This window comes from Heterodontus francisci, chromosome 1 (assembly GCF_036365525.1).
Source record: "Heterodontus francisci isolate sHetFra1 chromosome 1, sHetFra1.hap1, whole genome shotgun sequence".
Classification (NCBI taxonomy): domain Eukaryota; kingdom Metazoa; phylum Chordata; class Chondrichthyes; order Heterodontiformes; family Heterodontidae; genus Heterodontus; species Heterodontus francisci.
This window is the reverse complement of record NC_090371.1, coordinates 265,737,853-265,759,114: the sequence shown is the minus strand read 5'-3', so window position 1 is coordinate 265,759,114 and position 21,262 is coordinate 265,737,853. Positions and strand designations below refer to the sequence as shown.

At 42.3% G+C, this 21,262-nt stretch overlaps 1 protein-coding gene across 4 annotated transcripts in view; it reads left to right on the top strand.

The window, feature by feature from the left end:
• Positions 1–21,262, top strand: part of kiaa0232 (KIAA0232 ortholog) — a 141,087-nt gene that overhangs the window by 79,012 nt on the left and 40,813 nt on the right. For 3 of the 4 annotated variants that reach the window (XM_068044090.1, XM_068044083.1, XM_068044074.1), the window contains exon 3: positions 4,018–4,155. In XM_068044090.1, the coding sequence (XP_067900191.1) occupies positions 4,018–4,155 (138 nt within the window). Of the gene's footprint in view, positions 1–4,017; positions 4,156–15,221; positions 15,315–21,262 lie in introns of those variants that run through there. The other variant, XM_068044099.1, reaches the window with a different exon arrangement.

Here is a 21,262-nt window from a genome sequence, read left to right as displayed (position 1 = left end):
TGATGAACTTCATCCTACGGTCTTAACAGAAGTGGCTAGTGAGATAGTTGATGCGGTAGTTTTAATTTTCTAAAATTCCCTACATTCGGGTAAGGTTCCGTTAGATTAGAAAATAGCCAATGTAACTCCTTTATTCAAAAAGGGAGAGAGACAGAAAGCAGTTGGCTTAACATCTGTCTTAGGGAAAATGTTAGAAGCCAATATTAAAGATGTTATAGCAGAGCACTTAGAAAAGTTCACGGTAATCAGGCAGAGTCAGCATGGTTTTGTGAAAGGGAAATCATGTTTAACCAATTTATTGGAGTTCTTTGAGCAAGTAACATGTGCTGTGTATAAAGGGGAACCAGTGGATGTACTGTACTTAGATTTCCATAAGGCATTTGATAAGGTGCAACATCGAAGGTTATTGCAGAAAATAAAAGCTCATGGTGTGGGGGTAACCTATTGGTATGGATAGAAGATTGGCTAGCAAACAGGAAACAGGGTAGGTATAAATGGGCCATTTTCTGGTTGACAAGATGTAACAAGTGGTGTGCTGCAGGGATTGGTGCTGGGATCTCCACTTTTTACAATTTATATGAATGACTTGGATGAAGGGACTGAAGGTATGGTTGCTAAATTTGCAGATGACACAAAGATAGGTTGAAAAGTAACTTGTGAAGAGGACATAAGGAGGCTACAAAGGGATATAGATAGATTGTGAGTGGGCAAAGACCTGGTAAATGGAGTATAATGTGGGGAAATGTGAAATTGTCCATTTTGTCAGGAAGTAAAAAAAAAAGCATATTATCTAAATGGTGAGAGATTGCAGAGCTCGGAGAGGCAGAGGGATCTGGGTGTCTTGGTGCATAAATCGCCGAAGGTTAGTATGCAGGTTCAGCAAAAGTAGAGAGGTTATGCTTCAGTTATATAGGGCATTGGGTGAGACCACATCTGGAGTATTGTGTACAGTATTGGTCTCCTTATTTAAGGAAGGATGTAAATACGTTGGAAGCAGTTCAGAGAAGGTTTACTAAACTAATACCTGGAATGGGTGGGCTGTCTTATGAGGAACGGTTGGACAGGCTAGACTTGTAACCGCTGGAGTTTAGAAGAGTAAGAGGCGACTTGATTTAAACATGCAAGATCCTGAGGGGTCTTGACAGGGTGGATGTGGAAAGGATGTTTCCTCTTGTGAGAAAATCTAAAACTAGGGGCCATTGTTTAAAAATAAAGGGTCACCCATTTAAGACGTGGATGAGGAGAAATTGTTTCTCTGAGGGTCATGAGTCTTTGGAGTAAGGCAGTGGAAGCAATGTTTTTACATGTTTTTATGGCAGAGGTAGGTAGATTCTTGTTAAGCAAGGGCTGAAAGGTTATTGGGGGCAGGCAGAATGTGGAGTCAAGGTTACAATTGGATCAGCCATGATCTTATTGAATGGTGGAGCAGGCTCGAGGGGCCGTGGCCTACTCCTCTTAATTCGTATGTTCCTGGACATCAAATGGACTCAAAGCAGCAGTGCCACAGGAGGCCGTGCCTATCAGCAACCTCCTGCCTTGATTTAGGTGCCTTCATGGAGGAGGACCTCAAGCCTTGCCAGTTGTGTAGGCACACGGTGCCAGTCGCCTTGATAGTGGTCTTGAAGTTCTTTGCTTCTGGATTGTTTCAAGGGATGGCTGTGGACCTGTGTGGGATCTTACATGTGGCCGCCCATCATTGCCTTGGGCAGGTGACAGATGCCCTGTATGAGAGGGCATTGGAGCACATTGGCTTCCTGACATATGAGGCTACTCAGGCCTAGAGAGCTTTGCTTCCATGGCAGAATTCCATCAGGTGCAGGGTGTGTTTGTCTGCACTCATTTGGCCATCAAGGCCCCAGCAGAGCAGCCAGAAGCATTTATCCATAGGAAGGGATTCCACTCCCTGGTGTAGATGTGCTGGAACAGCTTGGCTCGGGGTGCGGCTAGTTCTGGAGCACAAGTCTTCAGTACTCATCTAGGATGTTGTCAGGTCCCATAGTCTTTACTGTATCCAGTGCCATCAGCCGTTCTTATCATGTGTAGTGAATTTAATTGGCTGAAGACTGACATCTGTGATGCTGGTGGCCTCTGGAGGAGACTGAGGTGGATCATCCACTCGCCACTTCTGGCTGAAGATGGTTGCAAATGCTTCAGTGTTGTCTTTTGTGTTGATGTGCTGGGTTCCTCCTTCATTGAGGATGGGGATGTTTGTGGAGCCTCCTCCTCTGTTTAGCTGTTTAATTGTCCACCACTATTCATGACTGGATGTGGCAGGACTGCAGAGCTTTCATCTGTTCTGTTGGTTGTGAGATCACTTAGCTCTATCTCGCTGCCTCCACTGTTTAGCATGCATGTAGTCCTGTGTTATAGCTTCTCTAGATTGGCAGCTCATTGTTAAAAATGCCTGGTGCGACTCCTGACATGCACTCCTGCACCCATCATTGAACCAGGATTGATCCCCTGGCTTGATGATGATGGTAGAGTGAGGGATAGGCCAAAGAGCCATGAGGTCGCAGGTTGTGGTTGCATACAACTCTGCTCCTGATAGTCCACAATGTCTTATGGATGCCCAGTTTGAGCTGCTAGATTTGTTCTGAATATATCCCATTTAGCATGGTGCTAGTGCCACACAGCACGATGGAGAGTATCCTCGCTGTGCAGACGGACTTCGTCTCAAGGACTATATGGTGATCATTCCTGCCAATAAAGTCATGGACAGAGATTTGATGAGGGTGAGGTCAACTAGGCTTTTCCCTTTTGTTGCTTCTCTCACCACCTGCCGCAGGCCCAGTCTGACAGATACGTCCTTCAGGACTCGGCCAGCTTGGTCAGTAGTGGTGCTACCAAGCCACTCTTGATGGTTGTTATTGGATTTCCCCACCCTGAGTGCATTCTGTGCCCTTGCTACCCTCGATGCTGCTTCCAAGCTGTGTTCAACATGGAGGAGTATTGATGCATTAGCTGAGGGAGAGCACTAAGTGGTAATCAGCAAGAGGTTTCCTTAACTTATGTTTGGCCTGATTCCATGAGACTTCATGGGGGTCCAGCTCAGTGTTGAGGACTCCCAGGGTCACTCCCTCCGAACTGTATGTACCGCAGTGCCACCACCTCTGGTGCTGGATCTGTTCTGCCAGTGGGACAGGACAGACCCAGGGATGGTGATGGAGGAGTCTGGGACGTTGGCTGCAAGGTATGATCAATGAGTATGACTATGTCAGGTTGTTGATTATTAGTCTGTGGGACAGCTCTCTCAATTTTGGCACAAGTCCTCAGATGTTGGTAAGGAGGACTTTGTAGGGCTGACTGGGCATGGTGCCTTTGTCGTTTCTGGCCCTTAGGCCAATGCCAGGCGGTCTGCCCATTCTTGTTTGACTTTTCTCTAGCGGTTTGATGCAACTGCTAGGCTATTTTAGAGGGCAGTTAAGAGTCAACCACATTGCTATGGGTCTGGAGTTGCATGTAGGCCAGACTAGGTATGGATGACAGATTTCTTTCCTTACCGGACGTCAGTGAAACAGATGGGTTTTTATGACAGTGTTTAATATTATGAAGGAATGTGAGAGGCTAGATAGGGAGAATGTTAGGGGAAATCATCTCCAACGCTAGCTGCAGTGACGAAGCTTAATAAATAGTGTTGTTTCTCAGCTCAAATATATTGCTAATCATACAGAATTTCTAAATTGTACTGCTGGCTGTTTATCACACTTGAAGTAGACAATAAAAAAAAATTTCAGATGCCCATCATTGTGCTTCAGCAAAATCTTAAATGGCAATACCAACTCCTTTTTCAGCCATGCATCTTGTATTTTGAGCAAATTTCTACTAACTGCTTCAATAGCTTTCCTTATACCCTGCATGTGGTATTACACAACCCCAGTAACCCAAAATTCCGTCCATGCTTCATGTTTTTTATTAATTGTATTTTATTTAATCCAGTATTAATTTAAGCTTCACTTTGAATTGTGATATGTTAGGTTTTCTGTATACTAAATTTCCCACTCCATTTTTATGGAACAGGAAAATGACATCTTCTTGGGCTGGGAGAAAGGAACCACCAAGAAATGGGGAAAAGGGAAAAAGAAGTGTTCAGACCTGAGTCTTGAGGAAATGAAGAAACAGGCTGCTGTTCAGTGTCTGCGTTCTGCTTCTGATGAAGTAAGTAGCGTTGCACATTTGAATTAAACGTCTGAAAGTTGTGTGCGAGAAACTGCTATTTGGGATTCAATCTTTTTTGTGCTTTTCCCCCACTGCTTGTAAATTTCTATAAGGGCATACGTTTACTAAATTAATGCCAACATAGCTGGAATGATAACCTTGTAACTTGATGGAGATTTTTGTCTCTCTCTCTCTCTCTTCACTACCTTAAGCTGAAGCTGTTTGTATCTTTATTATTCTGTCATTAATACTCGCTGAACTAATGTCTTTTACTACAGCTGTTACCAATCCCTTTGCCTTTTATTCCATGACATCTTTGTCATTTAATCTCTTCTGCCCTCCGCCTATCACTGACCTTCCCTTCTGTTCTCCACCCCCCCCCCCCCATCCCCCATTCAGTTGCTCAAAGCTACATTTCTAATCTTCACCAATTCTGATGAAAGTTCACAGACCTGAAACATTAACTCTGTTTTTCCCTCCATAGATGCTGCCAGACTTGCTGTTTATTTCCAGCACTTGTTGTTTTTATTTCAGATTTCCATCATCTTCAGTATTTTGCTTTTATTATAGTGTTTAATTCACTGCCACTTCTCTTCTAGCGATGCCTACCTTGAAGAATTTTTGCTCTCCTCTCTGACGGGATTTCTATTTGTCTCTTCAACCTTGCTACCTTTATTGCTTTCTATCTCCTTTTTGTGTTTGACCTATTTCCTGCACTTCTGCTCTCACCCCTTCCCCTCCCTCCCAGAACCACGACAGGGTCCTCACTTTCCACCCCACCAAACTCCACATCCAAATAATCATCCTCTGCCACTTCTAGCACCTAGAGTGTGATACCACCGCCAAACACATCTTCCCTTCCCCTGCCAGCAATCCAAAGGGACCGTTCCCTCCACGATACCCTGGTCCACTCCTCTTATCACACCCGAAACCTCGTCTCCTTCCCACAGCACCCCCGATGCAATTGCAGGAGGTGTAACATCTGGCCTTTTACCTCCTCTCGCTTCATCCAAGGCCTCAAGCACTCCTTCCAGGTGAAGCAGCCATTTACTTGTACTTTCAATTTAGTATACTGTATTCGCTGCTTACAGTGTGATGTCCTCTACACTTGGGAGACCAAACACAGATTGGGTGACTGCTTAGCGGAACACCTCCGCTCAGTTTGCAAGCATGACCTCGAGCTTCTGGTTGCTTGCCATTTTAATTCACCATCCTGCTCTCAAGCTCACATTTCTGTTATTGGCCTGCTGCAGTGTTCTGGTGAAGCTCAACGCAAGCTCGAGGAACAGCACCTTATATTCCAGTTAAGCACTCTACAACCCTCTGGATACAACATTGAATTCAACAAAGTTCTGACCATGGCCACCATTTTGATTGGTTTAAAAAAAAGTACCAATCTTCAACTGGTTTTTCATGCTTTTGCTTTCAGACAGAGCTGTTCATCATTCTGCCATTGACATTCTCACTGGACAAATGCTTTGTCTTTTACGACTGTTACGACCAAGGCGAGAGGAGTGCACTGTCTTTCTCCAGTTCTACTTCTCCACAGGTCACAACATATATTTAAATGTGTACCCAGTTACAGATGCGGCCAATTATGTACTCCATCTGTTTTAGTTTCAGAATAAAATCCACCAACCAGGTTTTTTCAATAAACAACAAAAGTATTAATTTATTATAAAACTAGACTTAGTCAATAAAGATGCAAAGCTTTAACACGGTTTGAAATATGACAGTAAATATATATAGTTCCGAAGAAGGGTCACTGACCCGAAACGTTAACTCTGCTTCTCTTTCCACAGATGCTGCCAGACCTGCTGAGTGTATCCAGCATTTCTTGTTTTTGTTGTAGTAAATATATATATTCCCTTCTAAATACCCAACACACACACTGGTTAAAGGAAAAATAAAGATGCTTTGACCAAAGTGCATGTTAATTCTTGAAGAAAAAGGATAAGATGTCTTATGTTCCAGATAGCATACAGTCTAGCATCTTGAGTACGCGTAGATGGGTCACTGGGATCTTTTCAGTAGCAGTTTCTTCAGGAGATGTTGAGAGGAAGTCTTCCAAAAGCTTCTCGGGAGAAATGCAGCATCAGGTGTAACAGCTAGATTTTTTTGCAGGGTTTCTCAGAGGTGGGGAAAAGATGAGCTGGGTGTTTCTTTCAGCAGGCTACAAACTCAACTTTTTCAAAACCGTATTCAAAAATGGAACCCACTCTTGAGCACCCTAAATCTTGACATGTCACTTCTCTTGTAAACCACTCTCATAGTCAGAAGGCACCTGTTGTTTACTTAGCTGAAGACATGTGACATCCAGTAAATGTTTTTAAACAGAGTCCTTCCAGTGGCCCTTGGGGAAAAAAACACTTTCATGGAATCTCTTCAGTCTCAAATGAATCCATCTCCACAATTCTAAAACACAAGTCCTCAAAAAAATATTTAAAAATGGAAACACTTTCATAACACTATGACTATTACTACTCCTTTTGCCTTTCATTCTATTACATCTTAGTCATTTTTGCCAAAAAAATTCAACAAATCTTTTGCTGAGTTGAATTGCAAGTTTTTGTTACCTGGGTTTGAAATTCATTTTCAGACGACTAATAGCAAAGGCCAAGGTTGCTGTGAGATTGAAAGGGAATTTGACCGATGATGCTGGTGATTTTTTTTAAGACAATTTTCAAGTTATGCCTCTTGATCACTTCTGGCTTTCAATTTAAAAGGGTTCCCTATGTTGTATCAAAGAACCATTGAAACAGTTGTCCATTTTGCCTCAGCTTATCTGTGTGAGGTGGGATTTTCTTCACATATTTATATTAAAAATAACTCTCGAAGCAACGTGAATGTAGAGACTGATTTGCATTTTAAACACTTCAAAATCAAACATTTTTGATATCCCCAAATTGTACGCTAGAAAACTGGCTCACTTAGGTAAAGACAAGTCATCAAATATTCTTTTGTGTTGAAGTTTATTCAGTTATATAGTTCTGGTACTGTGCTATTTATGATGCTTTCTTAAATATTTTATGCTAGCCAGGGATATAAAATCCTCTCGTTCTGAAGGATAGTTTCATCCCTACTTCCCCTGTGTACACTCACCAGTGTTTAGTTCTTTCTCCCTCCATAGGCAGCATTTTGGGCCCTTGCCACTGAGCAAGGCAATTAATCTATCCACCCATGTCTTTTGTCTGCATTGATCAGAAAAATTGTTGTTAATCCACTATTTAAACCCCCTCTTTCATTGAAGGAAAAAACAACCCTGTTGCACTTGAGTACTATCCTTCCTCGCTGAGCAGGGAACCCATCCCTAGCCCATTGCCACCTACTCCAGAAAGCCTTTAAATTGGTCCTAGTAAACAATTTACCTTTCCGGCACTAGTCATCCAAACGTTCTTTACTCTTTCCTCCTCCTTGTCCCCCTCCTATTCTATCTCTTTCTCATACCTGTCCACTCTTCCATCACCCCCATTCACCTCATTCTCCACCCTATCCTGCCCAGCACCTCCACCCCACCTCAATCATGCTGCATTCCCTCATTACTGCACTAAAGTGTTAATCTGGATTACGTGTGGAGTGGGGCTTGAAACCATGACCTTATTACTTAGAGATGAGAGTGCTGCCACTGAACCAGGGCTGATGCTTTAAACTGACAGGTATTAAAAAGAGACTGGAGTTTTTGCAGACAAACGCAGGTTCAACTCTTTTGTCATCTTGGTTTGCACAGGGACATACCATGGAGCTTTGGGTGCCATATATAAGGTTTATTTCCATGCTGCTGTCAAGTTGTTGAGACTAATAAATCTTGCTGTTTTTATTTAGGATTCATCTGACAGTAGGACAGCTAAAAAATAGCCTTTTCAATTATACAGGCTCACAATTCTAACAGCATAAACTAATAAATAGAAAAGCTACTACTGCTAATAACCCTGGGCTTTACAAACACTTTCTGGAGTTCAAAGCAAGACTGTAGGCCATCTACCCTGCATCCCATAAACAAGATTTCAACTTCTTCCCTTTCCGCCAGCTGAATTTTATCTTGCAATCCACTCAGTGGCTGCCAAGCGCTTTCCTCACTAATCCCACTGGTTCCATGTGCCCCACTTAGGCTGTTGATGTGCCACTTGATTTCCCCTTTACAGTATTCCTCATCCACAGCCACAATTGTCTGTATTTTTCCTCTTCTGTTAGCTGACTATTTCATTCCTTCTACCCATCTGATCTGAAATTCCTTACTGCAGCACTCTCTTCCTCTCAGTGTTTTGTATGATAGTAATCTAAATTTCCACTAAGATCAGGAATAGTGTGTTGCTCACAGTCCACTATTTCCTTTGGTAATAATTTAAATATACATTCATGTTGTCGCATTCAGGAGGAACTACAGAAAATGTCCAGTCCTCAAATTCCTCTCAAATCACCTTTTACAGGCTTTCTCCTGCATTAAGCTTTTCTTTTTACCATACAATTACATTCAAAAGCATTGCAATGCAGAAATATTCCATTTCTAATGTGTCAGCAAGGCTTTTGGTGTGTTGAATTTTACTGTATCTGAACTTGCTATGATCAAACACTGCTATGGTATCTGTGAATTTTGTTGCTGTTAACTAAGCAGTGTTAATTGCTAAGTTTATTTAGAAAAATTACCATAAATATATTGAGAACTAGGGGCTTCTAGATTCAATAGAAGTAGCAGTCACAATGAAACATACTGCTTTAAGTTACTTCATGTGGGCGGCGCAGTGGTTAGCACCGCAGCCTCACCGCTCCGGGTTCAGTTCTGGGTACTGCCTGTGCGGAGTTTGCAAGTTCTCTCTGTGACCACGTGGGTTTCCGCCGGGTGCTCCGGTTTCCTCCCACAGCCAAAGACTTGCAGGTTGATAGGTAAATTGGCCATGGTAAATTGTCCCTAGTGTAGGTAGGTGGTAGGAGAATTGAGGGAAGGTGGGGATGTGGTAGGGAATATGGGATTAATGTAGGATTAGTATAAATGGGTGGTTGTTGGTCAGCACAGACTCGGTGGGCCGAAGGGCCTGTTTGAGTGCTGTATCTCTCTATGAAAGGCTAAGGATCTATGTGGCAGCTGATCTCTATAGCAGCTATTTAATCCTCTGACATTCTTCATGCTAGAGAAATTGATCTGTCATGCTGCACGAGTACTATCTCTCTGCCCAAGGGTAACACTGTGAAGCAAAAAGTGTAACGCAGCAGTCTATCTTTTCCAGAAATTATGCCTGGTTAAGGAAGTTTTATCAATAATCTCTTCTATTCAGAAAAGTAGTAAACTGAAGCCTGAGATATCTTGCTTCCTGAAGGAATCATCTTCTTCTTCTTCTTTGGCCTCCTTGTCTCGGGAGACAATGGGTAAGCGCCTGGAGGTGGTCAGTGGTTTGTGGAGCAGTGCCTGGAGTGGCTATAAGCTATAAAGGCCAATTCTAAAGTGACAGACTCTTTCACAGGTGCTGCAGAAAAAATTGTTTGTCGGGGCTGTTACACAGTTGGCTCTCCCCTTGCGCTTCTGTCTTTTTTCCTGCCAACTGCTAAGTCTCTTCGACTCGCCACACTTTAGCCCCGCCTTTATGGCTGCCCGCCATGATCACTGTCCTCTAAATGTTCCCCACTGTTTTAAAGTGAAATGCACTCAGATAAGGAATATATAATTAATAATATATAGGGAATGCAAAGATATTTGTTTCCATTATCCATGTATAGATATTGGATCAGTCGTTTACCTGCAGTTCACTTAGATACATATACACTAGGTTTACCTCATTGTGTAGACACTAGATTTCAAATATTTGATTTTTGCATTCACCTTCAGTGACTGTTCAACCCATTCAGTATCTAATGAGCTTTTTTCTAGCTTGGTATTATACTGTGTTTTGCTGTGTTCTTTTGTTTAAGCTTTACTCCATAGTCCACTGAAGTAGATTGTTATGGCCTCATTGTTTTGGGATAGGTGTTTGCCACAATAATTGTTTTTTTTTAAAAATACACTACAACAGTAGGTAGTGTTGCAGGCTTTTATTTAGATGGGTGACTCTCATATGAGTGCATTTCAGTTTAAAACAGTGGGGAACATTTAGAGGACAGTGATCATGGTATCATAAGATTTAGATTCGCTATCAAAAAGGACAAGGAGAAATCCAGAGTAAAAATAATTGATAGGGGAAGGGCCAGTTTCAATGGGTGAGAACAGATCTGGCCCAAGTAAATTGGAATCAAGAATTGAAAGGCAAAGCTGTAAATGAACAATCCGAGGTACAATTCCAAATGGAAGGGTGGTAAAAGGAGGAGTGGGGCTGAATAGGGACCAAAATGGGAATTTACGCATGGAGGCAGAGGGCATGGTTGAAATACTAAAAGACCATTTTGCATCTGTCTTTACCGAGGAAGAAGATCTTGTAGAAGTTATGGTGAAAGAAGAGATAGTTGAGACATTGGATGGGCTAAAAATTGATCGAGAAGGTGTTGGGCTGTACTTAGCAGATGCATCCGAGGGTACTGAGGGAAGTCAAGGTAGAAATTGTGGAGACACTGGCCACAATCTTCCAATCCTCTTTGGATACAGGGGTAGTGCCAGAAGACTGGAGAATTGCAAATGTTACACCTTTGTTCAAAAAAGGGTTTAAGGATAAACCCAGCAACTCACTTTAACCTCCGTGATGGGAAAGCTTTTAGAAACTATAATCCAAGACAAATTTAACAGTCACTTGCACAAGTGTGGATTAATTATGGAAAACCAACACTGATCTGTTGAGGGCAAGTCATGCTTAACTAATTTAATTGAGTTTTTTGAAGTAACAGAGGGCTGATGAGGGTAATGCAGTTGATATGTATGTGAACTTATAAAAAGGTGTTTGATAAGGTGCTATATAATAGCTTGTCGGCAAAGTTGAAGTTCATGAAATAAAAGGGACAGTGACAGATGTATACGAAATTGGCTGAGTGACAGGAAACAGAGAGCAGTGGTGACCAGTTGTTTTTCAGACTGGAGGACGGTACATAGTAGTGTTCCTCAGCGGGTCAGTATTAGGATCACTACTTTTCTTGACCTATAATTAATGACCTAAACTTGGGTGTGTAGGGCACAATTTAGAAATTTGTAGATGACCCAAAACTTGGAAGTGTTGTGAACTGTGAGGAGGATAATGATGGACTTCAAGAGGACATTGACAGGCTGGTGGAATGGGCAGACACATGGCAGGTGAAATATAATGCAGAGAAATGTGAAGTGATGCATTTTGGTAGGAAGAGTGAGGAAAGGCAATATAAAATTAAGGATACAATTCTAAAGGGGGTGCAGGAGCCAGAGGGATGTGGGGGGAAATATGTGCACAAATCATTGAAGTTGGCAGGGCAGGTTGAGAAAACGGTTAATAAAGCATATGGGATCCTGGACTTTATAAATCGAGGCATAGAATACAAAAGCAAGAACGTTGTGAAGCTTTATAAAACACTGGCTTGGCCTCAACTGGAGTATTGTGTCAAATTCTGGGCAACATGCATTAGGAAGGATGTGAATGTTTTAGCGAGGGTACAGAACAGATTCACGAGAATGGTTCCAGGGATGGGAAACTTCAGTTACGAGGATAGATTGGGAAAGGTAGGGCTGTTCTCTTTAGCGAAGAGAAGGTTGAGAGGAGATTTAATAAGTGTTCAAAATCACGAGGGGCCTGGACAGAGTACAGAGGGAAAAACTGTTCCCATTGGCAGAAGGTCGAGAACCAGAAGACGCCAATTTAAGGTGATTGGTTAAAGAGCCAATGGCAACATGAGGATTAACTTTTTTGCACAGTGAGTGATTAGGATCTAGAATGCACTTCCTGAGAGTGGTGAAGGCAGATTCAATAGTGGCTTTCAAAAGGGAATTGGACAATTATCTGATGAGAGAAAATATGGCAGGGCTACAGGAAATAGGCAGGGGAGTGGGACTAGTTGAATAGCTCTTCGAGAGTTAGCATGGACACAACAGGCTGAATGGCCTATTTCTGTGCTGTTACCATGCTGTGATTTTATAATATTTGCCAACAGGGAAGCCATGGCTGCCATTTGAGGTGCCATTATATTTTATGATCTGGCAGTTCACTTGAAATGACCTTTTTCATTCTCATAGGCAGACCTCCCATCCATTCCCTCATTAGGGGGGAACCTCATATCATTGCAACAGCAGCATAAATGCTATCAGAACAGAATTTTCTGTTTTACAATATTTTTGACCTGGAATGCAGGTGGAAGTCACATTCCTTGTGTAGAAGCTTTACCCCATCACCAGAAATTATGAATCCCAACTACTATTTTTAGATGTATCTATTCATTGTCACTGTCATTGGCTATCTGTCATTTGGTCTCCAAAAAAGGTTTTGCTGCTATAAGTTCCATGTACTGTTTTTTGGCCCACCCCACTTCCAAGGCCCATGTCCCTGATCATCGATGTCCTCATGGAGGGTTTGAAGAAACTTATTTTGTGTGCTAAATAGCAGTAAAATGTGGACCTGAGCTGTCCTCCTCCTCTGCCAAACAAATTCCAGCTCCACTTTGCCCCCTTCTCATCAGCACTTCTCCATCTCAGTACAGCATGCCATTTTGGTCCCTCAACCCACTCACTGCTACTTCTCTAACCTTTTTTTGTCACCACCGTAGAACTGAGTTCCTCTTGAATGAGTTTATTTCCCTCTGTTTTCTTTGACATCCTTTTCAACATCAACTTATATTGCTGTAGTCCCGAGTATTGGTGCAACCACAACTCACCTCCCTCTTTGGGAGTACATCTTTCTGACCACCTCCATGTTCCTATTATCTCCACAGCACTCTGCCCACCACCCCCCCCCCCCCCTTCCCAAACACACAGAAACCTCCCAAGGTCTCATATAACACTCATCAAAACACCCTTGCAAATAAAACTTCCATCAGCTACAACCATTCCGGATGAGTATTAACATCCCGTGTTCAAGTCGTATACTTTTTGTCAAAAGCTTTCCAAAAGTCCAAATAAAGTATTTCAGTTAGCATTCAATATCTAATTTATAATGTCCTCAAGGAAGTTGAGCAGATTTCTAGAGCAGGTTTTTTCCAAATTAGTGCTAATTGTTACTATGCTCTTGCAATACAGGTGCTACTTAGTGTAGTGTACCTTATTTTACTCAATATTGATGTCAGGTTAATGGGCAATCAATCATACAATGTTACATTTTCAAAAGAAAATGCTACTGCCCGACTAATTTATTATAGGTAGAAAGCTTGCTAAAGTAATGTAACCCAAATGCACTGCAAAATGACATTGTTCCATTTTTCAATGCTTTCTCGAGGAACATGAAAAATGCAGCTAGATTTCATGTGGATGGCTGCAATTTTCTAGTTAAGTTTCTTTCAGTTAAGATTATGTACACTCGTTTATTTCCCATTGTGCTAACAGGTTGTAGGATATTGCGTTATTTAACAAAGTACATGTGACAAGATATAGTGTTCTATGAAAAGGTAAGGTGTTTGATAGGGCAGGTGGATTTTGTGACAGTAGGGAGCTGCTGTGGATTTTTAGGGAGGAAAACATTTGAGGATAAGAGCTGGGTAGAGTACAATTTGGGAAGTGTGAGTATTGGAGTGAATGGTTTGAATAAGTAAGTTGGTTGGTGGGAGTGAATAAATGTGGAGGGGGTTATTAGTACTTTGGGGAAGGGTAGTGTGTATGGGTGTACAACAGCTTGTGTTTATATAACACCTACAACACAGTAAAACATCCCATTATGCTTCACAGGAATGTTATCAAAAATTTTGACATCAAGCCACATGAGAGATTGGGGTAAGTATCCAAAAGCTTGGTCGAAGAGGTATGTTTTAAGGAACATCTTAAAGGAGGAAAGTGAGGTAGAGAAGTGGAGAGCTTTATGGAGGGAATTCCAGAGCACAAGGCCTTGGCAGCTGAAGGCGCAGCCGCCAGTGGTGGAGCAATTAAAATCAGGAATGCTCGAGGCCAGAATTGGAGGACCACAGATATTTCAGAGGGTTGTGGGCAACATACCCTCTAATTTTTTTTTGTAGTGCGCAGGCCATTTGAATTTTTTAGTGCAGCTGCACACGTATGGTAATTTAACAAGGCTGACTTGTGTGTGGCCTGTGTGGGAACTTTTGGGTTGCTTAGAGGAAACATTGCTTGTGGAGCTAAAGGCAATTAGGGATGGGGAAGGGCGAAGCCATGAAATGATTTGAAAACAAGCAAGAGATTTTTAAATCTAGGCATTGTTTAACTGGGAACCAATATAGGTCAGCAAGCACAGGGATGACAGGTAAACAGGGCTTGATGCGAGTTTGGACATGGGCATAAGAGTTTTGGTTGAGCTCAAGTTTACGACTAGTAGAAAATGGGAGGCTGGCCAGGAGTGTATTTGAAATGTGAGGTCCAGAGGTTACAAAGGAACAAATGAGGGTTTCAGTAGCAGATGTGCTGACGAGTTGAGTTGGGCGATGTTGTGGAGGTGGGAAAAGGTGTTTGATCGATGGAGGGGATATGTGATTGGAAGTTCATCTTGGGGTCAGATGTGCACTAAGGTTGCTGACAGTTTGGTTCAGTCTCAGACAGTTGACAGGGGAATGGAGGAGCCTGTGGCTAGGGAACAAGAGTTTGCGGCAGTGACCAAAGACAGTGGCTTCAGCCTTCCCAATATTTAGTTGGAGCAGCCAGAGGCGCAGCCAAACAAAAAGAGGAACTGATCCTGCTTTTCCTCTTCAGACAAGATTTCCAATGAGCAGACTGGAAAGCCGCAACAAGTAATTTTTTTCAGGTGTGGGAAGGGAGTGATGTTGGAGCTGAACTATGGCTGGAGCAGGGCTGGGAGTTGAAAAGTGGTTTACTGAACATTTTTTTAAAAATTATCCGTCAATCCAGAAACTAGGAATTTTACATTTTAAAAACTGGCTTAAGTTTACTTTCTAGAGGGTGGATTTCTGCAGGGATTCTCCCCATCAGTCATCATAACTTTGGAAAAGTTGTGTAAACCCTGCAAAAACAGTGTAAATGTTTTATTTTTCAGGAGTTTGCATGGCTCATCCACTGAAGTTAGGGCAGACAACAGGGAGAAGTATCCACTAAAATTCCACCACCAGTACTTTGGTCAAGCAACTGAGAGGATTCTTTTTCCTTGGGCGAGCAAAGGATGTGGGAAAAGGTGAAGGAGGCCTTCAAAGACAGCTTTAACAAAGTGTGTCAGCCAGATATTGACCTAGGGTTTCCCATTATAAAAATGTTGACATGCAGTTTTCCCATTGTAAATGCCGATCTAGAATGCTTAACACAAATTGTGACACAAGAAGTAGGTTAATGTGAATAGGAAGTGCATGGCATATACAGAACTTTTAATACATAATTAACAGGACCCCCTTGGTGTTGCTCACAGTAAATCAGGGGATACTCTATTTTAGAGTCACAGAGAGATACAGCACTGAAACAGGCCCTTCGGCCCACCGAGTCTGTGCCAACCAACAACCACCCATTCATACTAATCCTACATTAATCCCATATTCCCTACCATATCCCCACCATTCTCTACCATATCCCCACCATTCTCCTACCACCTACCTACTCCAGGGGCAATTTACAATGGCCAATTTACCTATCAACCTGCAAGTCTTTGGCTGTGGGAGTATTTTATAATAACAAAGGCATTTGCCCTGCAGCGAACAGTCATATTTCATTTTTATTAAATGGAACTTTTGCAGTGCTTTGGGAATCAAGTCCCACAACTCAATCCATTATTGTGTTAAACCCATAAATGAGTGTCCTTTATTTTATAGAGATATTCATTTCCTCTATATTTAACTTAGCCCGTACCATGTTATAAATTAAGAATACAAAGAAAAATTAGATGCAGCATGTACTGATTAGAGTTAGATATCTGGGGCATTCTACTGAATACTGACTTGGAGTCGGAGTTGTTAGGTTGTGGCATTGACCCTGCCATAAATTGTGGGGTTAACTAATTTAAATATTCAGAGGCTGTGTACAGACACCCTGCAATGCCTTGGATATGCTTGGAAGGTGTAAAGTTGGACTACGGAGCGGTAGTTAGAAGGGGGTCAAATAATATCTAGGGGAGAGGCCGAGACCTGGTGCATCGGGATATAAAATCTCTTGTCGCTACTTTAAGGAGCAGCAGATAAAATAAATGAGCAGCAAATTTCAGGGAGCTGAACCTATATGCTCTCATTGCAGAGATATGGAGCAGAAAGTATGGTCTATTTGAGGTTTGAGGCCAGTGACCTGCCAATAATACTTTGTGTGGGTAGGTAGCTGTGACAATGAAAACAATTACCACAGCAGTAGATTATGTCTCTGTAAAATGTTTTAATCAATGTACCAACAAATCAACACAACAGTATATGCAGAGGGTTAGAAATGTTTTACCATCTGAGTAAGCAGTACGACTTCACCCACTGCTATCAAAGTGGAATAACTGGTCCTTTGAGGCATGGCATTCTGTACTGTGCTCTATTTTTGACACAACTTGCAGCTTGTCAGCTGATAGTGATACTGTGATGTAAGAGGAAATGCAGTGCATAGAATATCCAAATTTCTACTTGCTAAAGCAGGATGGTAAGGTGTTGGAATTTTCTCTCTCTCTCTCTCTCATTGTCAGCTTCTCATTGCTTCATTATTCTGTTCTAAGTGGGTGCATAATGAAATCACTTGCAATGATGTTGACAAAAGTTCTGGGTGGCTTTAAGTCAAAGGCCTTCAAAGTAACATGCTAGAGATTTACAGTAAGGTTGTGAAAAACAGTAGATGTTTTTCAATTAGCTCAGCTACTAAAAATAGAAACAAGGGCAGTATATCTGTGGTATTGTTGACATGCATATGTTGAGTGGGTACAAAAGATATTCAATAGGAGAATATATGCTGAAACAGGGTACTGAAAGTGAATGTTTCGCCTGCCAGTTGAAATGTCATCCTTGCATTTTTAAAATTGAGTTATTTAATTACATTTAACACTACTTAACAGTTTCTCTTTTATTTAGGATTTCCTCCCCCCCCCCCCCCCTCCCCTACCCACCCTTAGACTTGTAGCAAAGCTCCCTCATGGTAACTCCTCTCTTAATTTCCAAAAGACAATATCAACTATCAAAGAGAGATAATATAGGGGCGGCGCAGTGGTTAGCACCGCAGCCTCACAACTCCAGCGACCCGGGTTCAATTCTGGGTACTGCCTGTGTGGAGTTTGCAAGTTCTCCCTGTGTCTGCGTGGGTTTCCTCTGGGTGCTCCGGTTTCCTCCCACATGCCAAAGACTTGCAGGTTGGTAGGTTAATTGGCCATTATAAATTGCCCCCAGTATAGGTAGGTGGTAGGGAAATATAGGGACAGGTAGGGATATGGGATTAGTGTAGGATTAGTATAAATAGTATTGCGTCCAGTTCTGGTCACCACACTTTAGGATGTGAAGGACCTTGAGAGAGTGCAGAGGAGATTTACCCGAATAGTTCCAGCAATGGGGGAATTTAGCTGCAAGGTTAGGTTGGAGAAGCTGGGGTTGTTCTCCTTGGAGCAAAGAGGCTGACAGGAGATCTGATAAAGGTGTACAACGTTATGACAGGTTTAGATAAGGTAGAAAAAGAAAAGCTGTTCCCGTTAGCTGATGATATGAGGACTGGGGACACAAATTTAAGGTTTTGGGCAAGAGCTACGGGGGGAGTTGTGAGGAAGAACTTTATTTACGCAGTGAGCAGCAATGACCTGCAACTTGCTGCCCTCCAGGGTGGTGGAAGTGGGGACCATCAAATTTCCTTCTGAAATCATTGATAGGCAGTTGAGGGAAATAAACTTGCAGAGCTATGGGGATAGAGAAGGGGAATGGGACTGACTGGATTGCTCCACAGAGAGCTGGCATGGACTCAGTGGGCCGAATGATTCTTAAGTGAACAGACAGAAAAATCCAATTTCTCTGTGGACTCCATAGGATTCCAGATTCTCAATTTAAACACTCATGCATTAGGTAAAGCCATCACTAAAACGATTACTGAAGTGTATCTTGTGCTGATTGCTGTGGGGTTTGATTCCAGGAACATTATATAGTACCTTGTTATGACTCAAATGTCACAACCAGTGTTTGAAGCACAGTGCTGTATTTAATGTAGGCGACAGAGGTCTCTCCTACCGTCTCGAGAGCGGCAAGAGCCTGCATCGCCACTTCCTTTCAGGGATGCCTGCCGAATTAAGTGCCATAAGTGGACAGCAGTGGCCTTCCATGGGATTGAGGATCCTGGGGACAGAAGTCCTGCCCACAGAACTGCCAGCCAATCAGAGGTCGGCAGCTTTTTTGCTTGGTAGCATCACCAGGAAGGCGGTGTCTGCTGTGAGAAAGACACCCACCCAAGGCCTGGGTCAGCGCTGGATCCCAGACGTATGCGTTTCTCAACAAGGGGCGGGGGTGGCTCCCTGGCTAGCGGGGGTCCCCTTTCCGAATTCTGGGTCACTTGTTCAGGCACTGAGTGTCTTGGAATGAAGGCAAATCAGGTTAAGGGATAGGTCAATAGAGATGCAGTGGCAGACATTTAAGGGGATATTTCAAAATATACCAAATTACATTTCAATGAGAAAGAAAAATGACAAGGGTGGGACCTGCCATCCGTGGTTAACTAAAACAGTTAAAAGTAGTATCAAACTTAAAGAAAAAGGCCTAGAATTGCGCAAAGATGGGAGGCAGATCAGAAGATTGGACAGAATATAAAAAACAGCAAAGAATGACTAAAAGATTGATGAGGAAGGTAAAATTAGAGTACGAGAGAAAGCTAGCAAGAAATATAAAGACAGATCGTAAGAGTTTCTATAGATATTTTTAAAAAGAGTTAACAAAGTGAACATTGGTCCTATAGAAAGTGAGTCTGAGGAATTAATAATGGATAATAAGGAAATGGCAAATGAATTGAACAAATATTGTGCATCGGTCTTCACTATTGAGGATACAGGTAACATCTCAGTATTAGCTGTAAGTCAGGAAATGGAAGGGAGGGAGGAACTCTAGAAAATTACAGTCACCAGGGAAGTGGTACTGAACAAATTGTTGGAGTTGCGGGCTGACAAGTCCCCGGGTCCTGATGGACTTCATCCTACGGTCTTAACAGAAATGGCTAGTAAGATAGTTGATGCGTTAGTTTTAATTTTCCAAAATTCCCTAGATTTGGGGAAGGTTCCGTTAGATTGGAAAATAGCAAATGTAACTCCTTTATTCAAAAAGGGAGGGAGACAGAAAGCAGGAAACTACAGGCCAGTTAGCTTAACATCTGTCTTAGGGAAAATGTTAGAAGCTATTATTAAAGACATTATAGCAGAGCATTTAGAAAAATTAAAGGTAATCAGGCAGAGTCAACATGGTTTTGTGAGAGGGAAATCATGTTTAACCAATTTATTGGAGTTCTTCGAGGGAGTTACATGTACTGTGGATAAAGGGGAACCAGTGGATGTGTAGTACTTATATTTCCAGAAGGCATTTGATAAGGTGCGACATTAAAGGTTATTGCAAAGAATAAAAGCTCATGGTGTAGGGGGTAACATATTGGCATGGATAGAAGATTGGCTAGCTAACAGGAAACAGGCATAAATGTGTTATTTTCTGGTTGGCAAGATGTAACGAGTGGTGTATCACAGGGATCTGTGCTGGGGCCTCAACTTTTTACAATTTATGTAAATGACTTGGATGAAGGGACCAAAGGTATGGTTGCTAAATTTGCTGATGACACAAAGATAGCTAGGAAAGTAACTTGTAAAGAGTACAAAAGGGGGCTACAAAGGGATACAGATAGGTTAAGTGAGTGGGCAAAGACCTGGCAAATGGAGTATAATGTGGGAAAGTGTGAAATTGTCCACTGTGGCAGGAAGAATAAAAAAGAAGCATATTATGTGAATGGTGAGAGATTGCAGAGCTCTGAGATGCAGAGGGATCTGGGTGTCCTTGTGCATGAATCGCAAAAGGTTAGTATGCAGGTACAGCACATAATTAGATTTAGAGATACAGCACTGAAACAGGCCCTACGACCCACCGAGTCTGTGCCGACCATTAACCACCCATTTATACTAATCCTACACTAATCCCATATTCCTACCACATCCTCACCTGTCCCTATATTCCCCTACCACCTACCTATACTAGTGACAATTTATAATGGCCAATTCACCTATCAACCTGCAAGTCTTTTTTGGCTGTGGGAGGAAACCGGAGCACCCGGAGGAAACCCACGCAGACACAGGGAGAACTTGCAAACTCCACACAGGCAGTACCCAGAATTGAACCAGGGTCACTGGAGCTGTGAGGCTGCGGTGCTAACCACTGCGCCATTGTGCTGCCCTTAGGAAAGCTAATAGAATGTTATTGTTTATCGCGAGGGGAATTGAATATAAAAGTAGGGAGGTTATGTTTCAGCTATATAGGACATTGGTGAGACCAAATCTGGACTACTGTGTACAGTATTGTTCTCCTTATTTAAGGAATGATGTAAATGTATTGGAGGCAGTACAGAGAAGGTTTACTAGACTAATATCTGGAATGGGTGGGCTGTCTTATGAGGAAAGATTGAACATGCTAGGCTTGTATCCGCTGGAATTTAGAAGAGTAAGAGGTGACTTGATTGAAACATACAAGATCCTGAAGGGTCTTGACAGGGTGGATGTGGAAAGGATGTTTCCCCTTATGGGAGAATCTAGAACTAGGGGTCACTGTTTAAAAATAAGGGGTCATCCATTTAAGACACAGATGAGGAGAAATTTTTTTCTCTGAGGGTTGAGAATCTTTGAAACTCTCTTCCTCAAAAGGTGGTGGAAGCAGAGTCTTTGAATATTTTTAAGGCAGAGGTAGATAGATTCTTAATGAGCAACGGGGTGGTAGGTGGAAATGTGGAGTAATCAGTTCAGCCATGAACTTATTGAATGGCGGAGCAGGCTCAAAGAGCCGAGCGGCCTACTCCTGCTCCTAATTCGTACGTTGATATAAAATACAGCCCGCTGTCACTCTTTGTACCTCCAGTTTGCACGTGGTGAAATTCTATAAACAGCATTGAGATGATGAACCATGTAATCTGATTTTGGGGTGCTGGTTTAGAGGTGCATTTGATCCAGAACATCAGGAGAAC